We start from the raw sequence: 17,094 nt of genomic DNA, 5'->3' as shown, positions 1-17,094 counted from the left end.
CCAACCAGCCAGCCAACCAACCAGCCAGCCAGCCAGCCAGCCAGCCAACCAAAACAAAATTTTTGTAACTCTGGTAAAAACTACTTGACTTACTCTAAAAACAGTGAGATCCGTGTGTGCTTTGAGCTGCAAGAATTTGTTGGTCTTCATGGCTGTTGCAACACCATGACAAAGGCCTGAACAGACCACTGTGCTGACACTTAATTTGAACACATCAGAAAGTGCCTTCGTGTACTTTTTGTCAAATCTATCTATTATTGCACTTTACAATAACTAAATGAAGGAATTTTCAAAGTGTTAAGTCTTGTTAAAGTCATGACACAAATGTTTGGAAACAAGGCCGTAACACTACTCGATTTTCACTACTCATAGAAGATTTCACGATGATGTTGATATTGCGATATCTAGAAAAAATGTCCAAAAATGCATGCTGGTGTTCTTTTTTTTGAAACATTTTTTTCTCTGTGTGGCTTTTTTGGTTTGTTTGTTTTTTTTAAATAAATGAAGCTACTTTTGGGTGCTTGCTTATTCACAAAGGGTCGTCACAGTGGGTAGCTCAGCGTGTTTGAGTTGGCACATTTTACATCAGATGCCCTTCCTGACACAACCCCAAAGGGATTCGTGTCTCCTGCTGGGATCGAACCAGGATATAAATGAATAGTTAAATTAAACTGGGACTTGGTTATTTATTTTAACTTGCAATATTTCAGTTTTTGAAATGTTGTTTTTATTGTCAATAATGTCGCGATGCGCACTTACCGGCCATGCTAATACCAGGTTGGGCCCGTTTTTCCGTTCAGATCAGCTTTAATTCTTTCTGGCATAGATTCAGAAATGTTCTGGAACCATTCATCGGTCATGACAGCATCACACAGTTGCTGCTGATTTGAAATCTGGTGACTGACGACGAGTTCATTGATACTGAAGACGTAATTCATAATACTGTGTAGCCCGGTGTCATAAAGAAAGCCGTTTAAGATGATTTGAGCTTTGCTGACATGCAGTGTTAACCTGCTGGAAGCAGCAATCAGATGAAGGGATGGACACAGTCATCGCCAATACTCAGAGAGGCTCTGGCATTGGAAAAATGCTCAGCTGGTATAAAGATGTCCAAAATGTGCTAAGAAAATATGTCCGACAACATGAGACATTAGATGCTTTCATGTTGTTTAAGCCGATTCCTGATGGGTCCATTCCAATGTTACAGCAGAAACTGAGTCTCGTCAGACCAGGCAATGGTTTTCTAGTCTGTTTTCTAGTTGTGATGAATGGTAGCTGCAATTTCCTCTTCTTAATTGACTGGAGTGGTACCCAGTGTGTTCGTCTGCTGCTGTAGCTCATCTCTGACATCACCAAGACACTGTCACCCAGAAAGGTGGATCACTGGGTGCTTTCTCTTGTGCAGTGGTTGTTTAGGAAAATTCCAGAAGATCAGCAGTTTCTGAAATATTCAAACCAACCCATGGTGCAAATAAGTAATATGTTGTATGATGAGTGTATATTGTGACACTAATATTTGGGAAGAACCATAAATTTTAATCTTCTTAGATAAAAAAAAAACATTGTGTCCAGGACTTTTTCAGCATTAAAAGTACATCCGATGTCCCTTCAGTGTCTGAATGTTTCTCCATGTAATGAAACAATCTGACAAATCAGTGCTTGGATTGATAAAAACAGGGAGGTTACAGCCTGACTCAATTGAGAAAATGTATGCGCATGAAAAAATATTTAGTTTAAAATCACTGCAGCTGCATCGTTTTCAAGCTACAAAATGGCATCACTTAAATTTTCAAAGTACATGACAAACGTTGACTGTTTGACAGTTAAGGTAAAAGGAAAGCACAAACTGACTGCGTATTTAGCTCAGCTCTGCGACATTAATTTGGTGAATCCTCTAATGTTTGCACATCGGCTGATATTTTCCAGGACGTCGTGGACACAAGTCGAAGCTTCAGTGGGCAGTTTTGCAGTTTGGCATCGCAAAGCAACAATGACTGTACACAGTGATTGTAGAACAATCCCCATTAATCATGTCGGTAAACTAAAAGGAAGCTAAATGCCTTCATCTTTGTGTGTGTTGGGGTGGGAGGCGGTAAAGAGGCTCAGTCACTGCTGATGAGCTCAGCTTTCTCTGGAGCAGCATTGATTCTCTGCCCTTTAGGAGAGTGCTCTTATCACAAACTGGAACTTAATTCCTAACTCGTTGTATTTAATGCTTTGGAAACTAACCAGCTATTGATAGCAAAATCTCTTAAGGGGTAATAATGTTGATAGCAATCCTAGCCATGTTGTCCGCTGGTTTAAAAAAGGGAAAGCATCCTGCATCTTATCAGCTTAGTCGAGCTTCATTTGAGAAATATGAAGAAATGAAATTCTGTAAACAGGTTTAAAATAAAAGGCTCATTTCCAACTCTTTCATTTTATTCTTGGCCTCTACAGGAATAGTTTTACATAATTCAGAATTAATAGTAGTCTTTATTTATCCTACAGTCGGCCTTTGAATCAAGCCATTTTAGCTTCTCTTTCTTTAAACCAGCTTTCCTCTGATTGGCTGCCCCTCACAGCTAGTATTGACCATATTAGTGATATCTGCTCTCTGACATCATATATTGCTGATACTTTTTTGGAAAAAAAAAATGAACTTGAGAATTTAGAGCACTCTGCAGCGTGGATTACACTAACTTCATTATTTGGCATGCTGGTTACATTTAACGTTAGCACGCAACGTCGCAATTGCGATCGTGGCTCAAGAGTTGGGAGTTCGCCTTGTAATCGGAAGGTTGCCGGTTCGAGCCCCGGCTTGGACAGTCTCGGTCGTTGTGTCCTTGGGCAAGACACTTCACCCGTTGTCTACTGGTGGTGGTCAGAGGGCCCAGTGGCGCCAGTGTTCGGCAGCCTCGCCTCTGTCAGTGCGCCCCAGGGTGGCTGTGGCTATAATGTAGCTGCCATCACCAGTGTGTGAATGTGTGGATGATTGTGTAAAGCGCTTTGGGGTCCTTAGGGACTAGTAAAGCGCTATACAAATACAGGCCATCTACCATTATATACATGCGACAGAAAGCTAAGAGAACCATAATAGTTGCCATTAATTTTCATTTCTTCTCATATCTTTTACAGTAAATAGCTGTTGCACTATTGCAACCACATAAAAATGTTATGAACTGCTGATAAATACTGTAACTAACTGGAGGTATGTCTCTGTGGGTGAATAGTGAAGCTTGAAATACCCGTCAAGCCAATTAACGAAGTATAATTTCTTTATGTTTTTTCAGGCTTGAAGGTCTAGCCTACCCTTATATTTAACTAGAACTCATATAATTCTACCAAATACACCAGTGAACCTTACCTAAATATACTGTACCAGGATTAAGGATGAGGAACAAAATAAGTTTTGACAAACACATTAATGCTGTCGTTAAAACTAGCTGCTTTTATCTCACAAAAGGGAAGCTATTCCTCTGTTTCAGAGACTTTGAGAGAGCAGATGATGTTTTTATGTCATCTCGAGTTGATTATTGCAATAGTTTGCTTCAGGTGTCGGTTTGTCTCTGTTTAGCCGACTGCAGCTGGTCCAAAAACACTTCAGCACGGTTATTAAAAGGCACATGCAAGTGAGATTATATATGCATGGCATGTGTTGGCACCTTTTTAAACTCTCTGATCATTTAAGTTTGCACACTTCCTCTATATCCCTGAGGTCTGTTGAGCGAACGCTCCTAGCTGTCCTGAGGCCCAGAGGAGATCGGGCGTTTGCAGTTGCTGCTCCGAGACGGTGGAACAAAGTGCCCTTTCACATGTGGACGTCTCCAGCATTAGCCACTTTTATTCTTCAGCAGAGTTCTGCATAGTTTTATTTGAGTTGTTTTACACAACTTTTCTCACTTTTATGTTTTCATTCTTAAACTCTGGTTAAATATTTGGATAAATAAGTGTGTTTCCATGTGGTAGCTGAGAATCAGGTGTTGCTGTTGTCATTTCTGGTGTGTTCGGTTTGACAGCACTACCCTGTCAAGCTCACAAACCATGCAATGGAGTGGATACTGTACCACATGGAAGTGTGCTGAAAGTATCCACATTCAGACACAGTGTGGATTTTTTTTTCTTTTCATTTATCTGATATTATTGTGTAAACATAATCATACAGTTTTGGGTAAATAAAAAATCATCCACAGTTTATGATGTAGTGAAAAAAAAAATCAACAGTGAACACAAATGGTTAAACAAAAGTTAAATTTTTCTGTCTAAAATCCCAGAATGCTGTTTTTCCAATGTCCCGCTGCTGACTGGCGGTGGTTGTGATAAGGACATTACAGTTCTTTAATCAAGATGTTATTGGCTGAGCCCAACAATGCCGATACAAAACTCCTTATCCCTCTCACTGCAGTTGCGATATTGCGGTTCAGTGCGTCCATCCGTGGATATAAAATCATTCTAGAAAAGCCGGCTTGTGTTTCTTCCCACATAGCACGAGTTTGTAAGAGGAGGTAAAGTGTGGGGGAGGTGGTAATACTTAAAAGTACAATTGCAAAACCATGAAACTAATGTTCCCTGCTCATAAATATCAAAGTGTGACTGAATTTATTCCTTACGAACTGCTCAATCATTTAGAGTGTGTGAGGTCTTTTGAAACCCACACACATCTTTTCACGTTTCTTTTATTTATTTATTTTATTCTATCAACATTTGATCAATCCAGGAAATGGGAGTCCCTTTTCACCTGGCATTTTGAAAGGACAAAGGATGAGATCATGCAATAAATTGTTCCAATTCACTACTCAGAAGCAGCAGCAGCAGCCTTGCCCTAATGGTAGGTACTAATTGTAATGGCTTTAAAAGGAGGGAGAGTCAAACGCAAGACAAAGGAGACCAGGGTGAGGTTCCAAATCCAAATTCTTTATCAAATATGCAGGTCATATGCAGGTCATATGCAGGCAGGCGGCCAGGCCACATTTTTTACATGCAGATAAGTGCAGCAGGAAGGATAGAATATACAGGCTGGGATGAAGTTACATGACGATAACGCAATGGGGGAAAAAATACAGAAGAAAAATCTCACACAGTGAAGTCCGTCCTCTAGTGAGTGCTACGCAGAAAAACAGAAGCAGGGAAAAGCAGAACAAAGAGCAGGAGTAAAACTGATAATGAAAATGGAGACGGTTACGCCTCAAATCTGCTTCACCCAGAAAGCCCATTTTATCCGAGACGTCAACTGAAATACGCACGCTGATTTTCGCATTTTTGTTTCTTTACACTTGAGCTGCCCACCTGCAAAGAAGAGATGTTGTTTTTTAGCTTTCTGCACTTGGCAGCTTTCTGCTCCACTTTCTCTAATTAAACACATATTTTCTCACCCTTCCTCTTCACTTTCTTACAATGTGGTCAACTTGTGAAGAGTACACTCACGGGTCAGCAGGATATGAGTTTTTGCTCTATTAAGAGCAACAGGTTGGACCACATTGGATGGTAGTAAAACGATGCTAGCCCAGAGTTTATCCTCAGTTCTAAATTCTAAAAACTAAATTGGGATTATGAAATCTAAAAGATTAAGGCGTGGCCCTGAGTACATAACTGGATCCCCCTCAAATTCATGCTGCTTTCTTTTATGTTTACTTCTGTGTTGCTTCTTACAGTTACATGTGGAAGAAGAAATTAGTGGCTGAAATGCGTTCTTTTCTTCGTAATGATCAAATAAAAGCAAAGCTGAATGTCTTCTCTCCCCCGGCAACTCTGTTTATGTGCCATTAAGACTAATTTCCTGCTTCTTTCTCTGTCTTTACAGCTACACTGGGAACCTTGGAATTCAGTTTGCTGTATGACCAGGAGAACAATGCACTGCACTGCACCATTAACAAAGCCAAGGTGAGCTACCAAGATGATGCTGATGATGATGACGATTACAAGATTTTGCAGTCTTTGCATGCACACTCGCAGTCGAGCGTCTCTGCTTTGTTGGTGTTTGCCTTGCATTTGGTTTATATTTAGATGAACAGATGATTCACTGCGCAGCCATCTGTCACTACTTTCTAACGAGGTTATAAAGGGCAGATCGATACAAACCAGCTGACGTGTTTTCAGTATTTTCTCAGGTTCGGTAAGATAACTGTCGAGTTAAATATTTTTGAAGAAGCCGCCTCTCGTGTCAACCTACACATACTGGCAAAAAGGCTGTGGAATAGCAACTTAACACATCCCACTGTTAAAAAAAGTGAAAGAGATACTTACAACTATTTTTATCCCAGAAATATTTCTAAAGCATATTGCTAAAAACCAGATCATAAATGGTACCACGCCAATAAATGTCTTCTTCTTTTTTTTTTCTGAAGTAATTTGCTACTATTCAGTTGATTAATGGGGATTTAGGCAGCTAAAGAGTCCATTCAGTCCGTTTGTTATTGGTGGAGATCAAACCTACGGAGCCCCTCTGATGACATGGTCCAAAAAATAAATAAATTGTGACCACAAAATACTATTTCGAGGGCACGAAATAGGTATAAGGTGCGCACGAAATGCTAATTTGTGGGCACGAAACACTTGACTGATAACCGTGATCCTTCCCAGGCCCTTGCAGTTGGTTGACAATAAAATCTATCCCGGCATCCAGGTCGTACTTACGTCTAAAATAAAACTCAATCATACCGTCTCTTATGCTTATGTCTCTACGCAGCTGTCCAGGAATTGTATCAATATGGTGTGCACACGTTATGTATTTCGTTGCCACAAATGCGTAATTTGTGTGCCACGTTATACCCAATTCGTGCACACAAATTAGCATTTCGTGCGCACGTTATACCTATTTTGTGCCCTCGAAATAGTATTTCGTGGCCACAAATAAGTATTTCGAGGGCACGAAGTAGTATTTTCGCCCTTGGTGGCCTTTAGTGTTAAAAAACCCCAACATATTAAAAAATGCTAATATTAGAGCAGACCTTTACTTTTTATTTCCTCCTATTCCTGGGTAAATTTTTATATACTGCACTGTAAATCCTTTGTTTTCTGAGGTGCTCCCGTTTTTCTCATCTCATTTTCTTTCTGTTTGCTGGGAATGCAGGTTTTACCTTCCACATCCAGCTGTTTTCCTGATAAATTCAGGGCATACCTTCAGGAGTTGATCATACTTGTCTCTCAATTGTTGGAAGTTTCTTAAACACTGCTTTTCTCACTAATTAACTCCTGTGTCTTTCCATTGAGCTTCTGTCAATTCAGCTCAACTCTTCCTGCAGATTTTCCAAATGATCGATAAAAAAAACGCAGCTTTTCCTATTTTTGTTCTTAATTACAAAATTTGATTATATTTTACACATCCCTAAAAAATCGTTATATCGTGTATCTCTATAGCCTTGTATTTTCTTGTATATTAATGTTGTAGCTGTAAGAATGCTGTGCAAATGCTTGCAGGGACCGCCGCAGTGGCATTGATAAATTTTTCAATAACTACATAATTACCAAACATAGCATACTGAGATAAACCATATCTCATTTTTAATAAAAGCACCATTTTTATCTGATGTATAAAGGTTGAGCGAAGAGGTGTCGTCCTCGCTCGATCCCTTGCTTGTGGTTGTTGTGATGAAGTGATGGTTTTGACAGCCATGGCTGCCGTCAGCAGCTATAACTCTTCCTATCTGTCTGTGTGAATAGCTGGTATGGAGGAAAGTGGGCATCAGAGGAGCCTGTCTTGGCGGGAGTGTTGGACAGCAGAGTGGGCATCAGGCCATCTTGATTTATGGTGTTTATTTTCTATACCGCTCGGCTCCTAGGCTTCAGCTGCCGACCAGCCAAGCAGAGGAAACGATTTTTCTCCCTTGAATAGTGTATATAGCAATTTCCATGATTTAATTTGTTTTCTAAACCCCTTACTGATCCTTCTAACCATAGATTGTTTTGTTGGGTTTTCTGCCAAAGCTTCAAGCTTCAATAGCAACTTCAGCTTCAGCCTCAATTGAGGATTTGTCTAATGAGATGTTATGGATTGTGGCTTATTGAAGATTAGGAGATTCATACAAAATCAACACTGGGAAACTTTCTTAAACTTCTGTGGATTGATGTTGGCGGCTAAAGAGGCAGAGTGCAGCAGGCACAGGGTTTTTTTTTCTTTCTGTGCAGCCGTGACGGCGCACGTGACAGTGCCTATTATCACAGACGAGCTGGCATTTGGTCAGAAAAATAAATGCCATTCATTGCCGAAGCTGACAAAAGGTCACCTGACAACATGACACAAACAAACAAAACAGGTTGAAGAAAGTGGAAAAGGCTGCTGAAAAGATAATTATTCTAACATGGCAAAAGATCTGAATTTAACTGGTATAAAAAAGCTTTTATAGAGGAACAGCTCAAATGTAGAAAATTCAGAAGGGCTCTACCTGCTCAACTACTCTTAATCACATTGAACCTCTCAAGAGAGGAAAACAAAGGAGGCTGAAGTAGAGCCAAAGAACCTGATGCGCATAAAAGATCAGTACTGTAGAGTCGAACTGTAAAACTGTGCACTACAGAGGCATTTCTAAAGGATTCTCACTTAGTTTTAAAGAGAGTGGTACATTCTCTGGATTTTTATCAGCTTCAAATTATATCCTCAAATTTAATTTGGCAAACTACAAGCTGTTAGCCAATTGGCATGTGGTTTCACAGTCAGACCATCCCTTCTTTGTCGCCCGAGGCTTAAGAATGAGACATCAGAAACCAATGGGTGAGCTCACAGTAGCTGCATCCATATTTTATATTATCTATGGTCATTAACCAGTGGAGATAAACTTGATAAACCTCCTTTCCCAAACACAGAATTAAGCAGAATTTACAAAATTGGCTGGATTTTATTCAGTGCAATCCAAACCGAGTGACTGAGTCCATGAACTCATCATGAAAGTGCTTATGGAAGTCAAAGTCAAGTTCAAGAGCCGTTTTCCTTTAGACTTTGACAGGACCAGAAGTCTTTTGCAGCCAAAGCAGCCACAGTTTCAAAGCAGGCCTTATCAGCAGGGCTTTGTTCCAGAAATTTGTTCTCTGAAATTGTTGTAATTCTATCCAACTCAGAGTAGCAGGGGAAGGGCTAGAGCTCATCCCAGCTGTCATAGTGTCACACACTCACACCTTCAGTCAATTTAGAAATACCAGTTAATCTAGCATGCGTGTCTTTGACTGTGAGAGGAAGCTGTGTTACCCATGCAGGCACAGGGAGAACAAGGAAGCTCTGCACGGAAAAGCCCCGGCAGGCTGGCGGATTTGAACCCTGCACTGTCTGTGCTGTCTTCATAGCTCCTCATAGCTTTTTTGATTAGAGAGGCCTCGCCCTGCAGCTCAATCAGCAGACGGAAACCTTCCAACAGCATTTTAAGATATTATTCACTTACCCAGCACAAAAGCAACAAAACTCTATCTGCATAATTTCCCATCCACTAAGTCACTAATCATTCCCTTGGCATTTTTTTCTATCTCCTCACGCTTCTATCACAAAGCAATGTGATAGAATAATCAAGATAATATATCATCTTCAGTCACTTGCTTTCTGGGACTCAAAAAGGATGAATGAGTTATCCACTGTACCTCCACTGCACAGAAACAAGTTATCACGCAGTGTGAAGTTCCTTTTTTTACTAATTAATTGACTCATTAATGCTTATAGAGGCTGTTGCAGAGCCGTTTTCAGTTAAACTGTACACATAATATAAGAGGTCTGTGGGTTTCTTGGCCGCTACACATAGTAATCTACTTTTAATTTGTAAGTGGAACTGAAAGGCTCTGAACCAAGCAATAAGTATGAAGGTAATAGGACACAAAAGCCTACAGACTCTCTCTTATTAACATTTAATTAAATTCTCGCCGTGACATGTCAACAAGAAGAGAGCCAGACCTATTTGATAGGATTACCTTTATGAAAGCTACTTTTACAAGGCAAAATTACTGTGATTAAAAACCTTTTTCTCTCTTTTTTTATACCATTGAAGAAAAAAAAAACACTGATCTTTTGGCATTACGTCTTGAATCTTCAGACTGTTAATAAAACCATGTGTGAGTTCACCTTTCTGATTTCTATCATGTTGAAGTGAACTTAATTTCCATGTGGCAGGCATGTCACTAAGCAAAAGGGGAGGGAAACTAGCACTTACTCAAACCAGAGATGTGCTGACTTCAAATAGTATTTCCATTAAGTTCCAGGTATAGAAACAGACGTTATAGCAAGAAGCAATGATGACTCTCTGGGCTGTTATTGGTTGGTTATTGATTTTATAAAGACCTGTAGCCCTTCTAAACGAGGGAAATTCATCTACTGTCAACCATATGTTAGACTTCTTTGTACTGTTGGCCATCAGTTATGGATATATTTGTCAAATTTCTTACACTGAACTGGAAGTTTTACAAGGTTTTCACAAGGTAACTTTCACGTCATCAGCAAAGCATCAAACCTCTAACCCACTGCAGGTTTAACCTTTCCTATGCATGAGCAAAGCTACACAACAGCTGTGTCCCAATTCCTAGGCCGCATCGTTGGTAGGCCGCTATTAAAGGCCGATTACATCACAGCCAGGCGACGAAGGCTGTCCAAATTCGAAGGCTGCTCCAAATGCGGCCGACAAATGCGTCCTTCATTTCCCCGGATTTGAAGGATGGGCCGGGTGTATCCTTCTTGGCCCAACCTATCCCAAAATTCATAGCGTGGCCCAGCCAATTCCAGTTTCCAATAATGGCGGCAGCTACTTAGTTTTATCTGCTCCATTTATCAAGAGATCACATAATTGCAATAGCGCTCCGACGTTTTCAGAGACGTCTGGATGGTCAAGGCTCACTATAGCCGGCGAGAACACGGGACTCCCGGGACGTCATTTTCAGACCCCCCGCAGTCTTTTGCTACTCAGGTTAAACATGATATATAAGCCACTTAGATAATTACAAATGTTATTGTTTGGCTTTTTTCAGTGTTTTATTTGTTCCTCAGTAAATCGGTTTGGCTGAGATTAAAGTTATAGTTTTCACACAGCTGAATAAATGTTGAACAGAAAACCGATTAAACAGAAGTGTGAGATGGTCGAGACTTTACGCCGGTGTCCTGTTATATTTTAGATGGCAAGGAGCAGACGGCTGAGTTTATTAAACTCCACCGAGACACCTGGTGACACAAATCTGAAGGCTAGACTGTCCAATTTTACAGCCGCTCACTTCCACCCTTCTTGGTCTTCGAAGGACCCCGCCCATATAGACTGCGAGGGCAGCGTCCTTGGATGGATGCGGCCTAGGTTTTGGGACACAGCTAACATTAAAGCTTCTTTAATGGCTGAGACAGCATGATTGGCTTGTATTACTGCAGGTTAAGCTGGTGATTGGGTCTTTGGGAGAAGGGGTGGAAAAACTAACATGCTTGCTACAGTGAAATTTTGGATTTAGGTTTGTGCAGTGCAGGGTGACGACCATAGTCTCTCGAATAAGACACAGCCATTGTAGAAAACATATTCATACACCAGTTTGGCCTTTGAGTTGTGGAACTGTTAAAGATTTATTTTGGGTCATTTTTGCAGACATAAATGTCAACAGCCAGGAGCTAAAGGGCGGGGAAATAATTATTTTATGGGACTGGATTGTGTAATGTTATATTGATCAGTTCCTCATTAAGGTTTATGTAAGTATATGATAGCCATTCCATAACTGTATATTTATCAGGGGTGTTAGTAGGCTTTATTAAAATGTTTTGCTCATTTTTCACGTTTTTTATAATGTGACAACACAATAACTTAACCTTTTGTCCCATCCTCAAGGAGTTTTGCATTGTAAGTGCTGCAAATCCTGTTTTTGAGGTAAAAACAATACATAGTGGATTCCTTATATGGCTCATGAGAAGTCCAACTTGGTACAAGGTGGAAGCAATATACTTGAGTTTGAGGAAACAGGGGAAGATATGTGTGTAAACAGCATGAGAAGTGTACTGAAGCAAGCTAAATGCTACAGTAGCATTTGTCAGTGACAACAGCCAGTACACGAATCAGCGAGTACACAACACAACATGAAGGAGCTGGGGTTGTGATGGGTTGCAAAGCAGCTTGCAGATGCAAAGGTAATTAAAAAACGTGACTCGTGGGAGATTCACTAAAAAGGTTATCGCCTGATCTGACGGGAGTTCACCATTACTGTACATTATCAGTGCAGTGGTGGGCTACAACATTACAGGATCAGGCTTTAACATTTGTGAAAGAAGCTATTAAGTTTTAGGTCTTACATCGTTAACTTCTCTCCTTTCCTTCCCTCAGCAGAACCAGCATCTCAGGAAGCTTACTAAGCCAAGTACATCAGAACACATCCATTATCTCACTTGAGAGAAATAAATTAATTTAGCCTCCTTGGGCTTTAATGCATTATAAGAGAGTGCATACATGTAGATGGCCAGAAAGACAAAAATAGCTCAGAGCTGGGAGCTCTTCCTCTACATGGTTGTTGGCTGAAGCAGTCAGAATGTGTGGCATCACGATGACTCAAGTACTGACAAATAAGTTCTCTAAATCTCTTTCTTTGGAGTGTTTCATTTCCATCACCCCTGGTGAGACTTTAGCAAATGGCACAGAATGACTCAGTTTTCATCTCCGAGACCTTGGCCATCAATAGAGATGCTCTTTGTTTTACAGCTAGTTGATACTGATAAAGCTCAGTAAGGTCACTACTTTTAAAGCCACAAAGGAAATGTGCAATTTTTGTGTCTTACTTTGGTATTTGAGATTGTAAATTTCCTCCTCAGAAGAAGTTCATACCAACACGTCGACAGCCTAAACAGTAGAAGAGGTAGAAAGTCAGTGCCCACCCAAAATATGTGACTGTTTCCATCCATATTTGCAACTCTACCTCCTGTAGTGAGGATGTATACAGAACAAATCTGTTTTCAGATGTCGAGATGTTTTTATTACTGCTTTCGTTTTCAGACACTGCTTGGTTACATTTAAGCATCCAGTTGAATGGTAAGTTCTGGTAAAACAGACTGATTTGGGTTAAAATATATCATACTACAACACTGACTACAGGATGTCACCAGAACTGATACTCACAGTTCCATTCGATATTCTGAAGACACAACAAGAATTGTTTTTCTGTGGTACCATACCATCATAGGCAGTATAAGTACTGAAGCAGCTATTCTACCAGAACTGAAGGGGCCAATATACGCCTACAAATGTTCTGGTCCTTACATGCTGAACAAAAACAGAAGGAAGCCTGCAAGCCCATGAAAAAAACTACAAATGGTGCTGTAGAAACTACATATGGAAGATGGCAGTTAGTTCAGCTGCCGAGATAGCGCCGCTTTAACTCTGACTAATAAAATCACTGTGTCCTATCAACAAAATATAATTCTAACATTTTAAATAAATGACCCATGAAGATGTCAGTAATTTAATATAACTTTCTGATAAAGCAGTTTCTGTTTAAATACTTGGGATAAACATATTAATCGTCTACTCATATGGGTACCTACTAAGTTCTTGGTATCTTGTTTTCTCTAATGCTGACTACATCTGACCACTATTGTTTGACTAGTTCCAGCAGAGGCAGACTGGGTAATGTTATACTTAGAATTCAGAACAGGCGTTTTTATTTATATTAACATTTTAGTACATCTACTTTGCCTAAAATAAGATGCGGTAATGTTATAAAAGTGCCATTTTAAACATCTTTTTAAGTTCTTACTGCTCTCAGGTAAGAGAGCACTTATAATAATATAACATAATAATAGACAAATAATTTGTCTTTCACAGTTTCATGAGTGTTTCCTTCCCACTCTTGCTAAAGTGCTTGCCCATAGGGGTCATATGATTGTTGGGGTTTTCTCTGTTTCTCTATATTTTTGTAAGGTCTTTACTTTACTATATAAACCACCTTAAGGCAACTGCTAATGGAGATTGGCACTATAAAACTGAATTGAACTGAAACTTTAATTATTCTATAACATATCACATTTTACAACATTATTTTGTGTACTGGAAAAGCACAGAAGCTAAATAAAAGTATGTGACAGTGCATTAGTTGTGTAATCAAATCAGGGGTGGCTCTACAGGGGGACAAGGGAGGGCAACTGCCCACCTCCTATATAGCCCTGCCCCCTTAGCTGGCCCCTCAACTTTTATGTCCTTAGAATACTTGTAAAAACTAATTGCTTGTTTGTCCAAAAGTCTCTCATAGCCTTTATTTTTTTTAGAAGAAATAATTATATAAAAAATAGTTTTAAAGTGTTTTTGTGGCTATTATGATGGATAGAGCTATGTTCTACGCTGCCTTGACCTCTTGCACTTTCTTTGCCCCCACATGTAAAATTTTCTCGGTTCGCCACAAATAGACTTTATCAGAAATCTTAGTAAATCATACAAGTTATTTGAATAATATTGCAAACATGACAGAAAACCACTTAAATAGTACATCTTGTAGATTCTTTTTGAACCTCTATCTGCTACAGTAGCTTCACCTCTTTGATTTTACTGATGCAAACATAATGTAACCGTGTATTCCTACCTTGCTATTACAAATCTCAGCGAGTAACACACTGTCACTTTAGTTCCTCACACCTCGAATGATTGTAATTCTACCACAGTTCTCCTGCTGTCATGCTTATACATTGTTATGCCCCAACACATCACCATACAACCATAAAATTGTCCACGGAACTCCTCCCTGCAGGAGGCCCATCTATGGAAAGATGCAGTCACTGCTCCTCTACCTTCATTCTGTTGTTATTCAGCTTCATAAGTGCAGAAAAATTACAGGTCAATTCACAATCTTACAAATATCTGCAGAAAAGCTCGTGAATGATGGATGATCGGCTTCGCTGAATATGAGAAACAATCTATTAGCACCTGAAAACTGAGTGCTGTTTCAGCTTTTGATCTCCCAGACTTCAGACACAGCAGGCCGGACGGCTGCTGGAATCCACAATCACTGCTCCTTAGTGCTTCCACTCACACCTGACTTTTCCAATTTATTATCTTAGCAGGTAACAGTCACAGTTGATCTGGGTTATTTCTTTCAGATCTAAAAGGTTCTTGCACCTCGTTGCCTGCTAGAATGATCTGCAGGCCCATGGGCAAAGCACAACACGAGCCACACATGTTCAGAGTTTAAAAATGAATCAACGCCTTTGTTCCTTTTTGTCCTTGTAGTAGCACGTCATACCAGGCGGTCTATCAGCTTGTCTATCCATCTGTCCGAAGATTTGGCACATGGTAGGAAATGCCGGTCAGATTGTCCTCAGATTTGCTGCAGATTCTTCTCGACTTCATATAGATAGCAGCATCCAATTTGCCATCTGAAAGAATGTTGCACATACCAAATCAAACTTCAGTGCAATATTTTGTCCCCATCCTTTTAACCAAGCAAAGTGCATGTGTAGGTTCCTGCAGGAACTGGATTTCCAGAGTTCTTGAAAACCTGCTTTCATGGAAAGGTTACTATAGCCAAAAGGGGCTGTTTGCTTTCTTCACTGCTGGCTTCATCTCTGGGTTGCTGTACTGCTTTTATCAAATCTTTGCCATCAGTGTTATTTTCACGGTACATCATATTCCTCGAGTCACTCAGAGCGGTATTGCAAGTTATTGCAAATGCATATTGTTTAGAAAGCACTGAGGGTTTAAAGAAAATATATTTCTCCTGCTTTTGTTGTATATTAAAGAACCGCTAGTCATGCTTGCACTTCTGTAAGACTTCCTCATTTTTCTTGTTTTGAAACAGTAGTATATTCCCCCTTTAATATTTGCAGAGAATGGTTTACTTTGTCAGCAATCTACATCTAGTCAGTTTCTCTCACACTAGAAAACAGTCAGTTAGCCAAAAGTCAGAGATAAAGGGAAAAGAGGTAAAGTGTGAAGGAAGAGTGGAGAGACAAGTCTCAGCCTGCACAGAGCAGGGTCGAACAGGCTAGATGAAAGGGAGGGAGACACAGCGGCCGCCTTGGAATCAGAGCATCAGGTGGACAACTTTAACACATTAAAGTGGGGAATGATGGCATATCTCTTGTATGATTGAATTTCAGTGTTGGGGCCCACTCTTTTAGTTAGCCTGTATTTGGATATGGTGTGTGTGTGTGTGTGTGTGTGTGTGTGTGTGTGTGTGTGTGTGTGTGTGTGTGGATCATCTTTTGAGATCATCTTTTCCCAGGCATGAGAAAGACACACAGTGAGTCTGAGCGCATCATCGAACAAAATCCATAGTTAGATGAAAAGTCAGAGGATCACAAATTTCACAACACTCCAATTCACTCAGCAAGGAAGTGTAGTCAAAGCATAGATTTAAATCCTGTTTCAAATCCTGCACTTGCAAAAAAAACCCCCACAAAAATCTAGGAAATTAAGGAATTTGTTACTGAAGTGTGTTTCGAAACAGTGGTGGAGAATAAATAAATACTGAAAGCATCGTCAGTCGGGGTTTCCCCAACTGTTTTCCCAGGTCTAAGCCGACCTCCTCCTGTGCAATACAAATTTATGTGTTTTGTTTCTTTTTTAGAGATACAACTATTATCTCAGCTTATACATAATGTTATCCTGGCGTTTCTGTGAACCATTTTAAAATGTAAATACGCTAAAATTACAATAAAAAGGAGTAAAAATAGAGAATAATTAACTGGACAGATGTAGCCTGTTCTCATTATTGGGATGCCAATTTAAACCACTATGTCAAAGGCACTCAGTGTTAGGTGACCCAGTGGTCACCAGACCCTGTTTGTCTACAGACGGTGACTTAAGTGTGTCTATTATTTAGTTTTGTATTTCTTGCTCTAGCTCTTTGCTCTGTGATTTCTAGTTCTTCAGTTTGGTTTCTGTTCCTTTTGTTCAGCGTCAAGTCCGTGCCTCTGTGCCTGTTTTGTGTTTCCTGTTTTATTTTGATAGTCCCTGTCCAGCACACAGGGTGTCTGGTTTTGCTTCCCTTGTTTAGTTAGGTCTGATTTGTCCCAGCTGTGTTTCCCTACTGTCTCCCATTCCCTGATTGCTCCCTATGTGTATTTAAGCCCTGTGTTTGCGTTGGTCTACACAGCAAATCCAGCATGTCCAAATTAACACTGTCAGATTTGATTTCAACACTATTAAAGTGTCTATATGGGTCCACACCAGAGAGTGTTAATTTAACTCTTTTTGGAGAGTT

The 17,094-nt window shown here is 40.0% G+C and overlaps 1 protein-coding gene across 2 annotated transcripts in view; it reads left to right on the top strand.

Moving 5' to 3' along the window:
• doc2b (double C2-like domains, beta) overlaps positions 1 to 17,094 on the top strand; it is a 174,726-nt gene that overhangs the window by 74,860 nt on the left and 82,772 nt on the right. For both annotated transcript variants that reach the window (XM_005725413.1, XM_005725412.1), the window contains exon 2: positions 5,780 to 5,859. In XM_005725413.1, coding sequence (XP_005725470.1) covers positions 5,780 to 5,859 — 80 coding nt within the window. The remainder of the gene's footprint in view (positions 1 to 5,779; positions 5,860 to 17,094) is intronic.

This window comes from Pundamilia nyererei, unplaced genomic scaffold, assembly GCF_000239375.1.
Source record: "Pundamilia nyererei isolate P.nyererei 1_Seehausen unplaced genomic scaffold, PunNye1.0 scaffold00015, whole genome shotgun sequence".
Taxonomy (NCBI): domain Eukaryota; kingdom Metazoa; phylum Chordata; class Actinopteri; order Cichliformes; family Cichlidae; genus Pundamilia; species Pundamilia nyererei.
The sequence above is the reverse complement of the archived record's forward strand: the minus strand, read 5'-3'. Positions and strand labels throughout refer to the sequence as shown.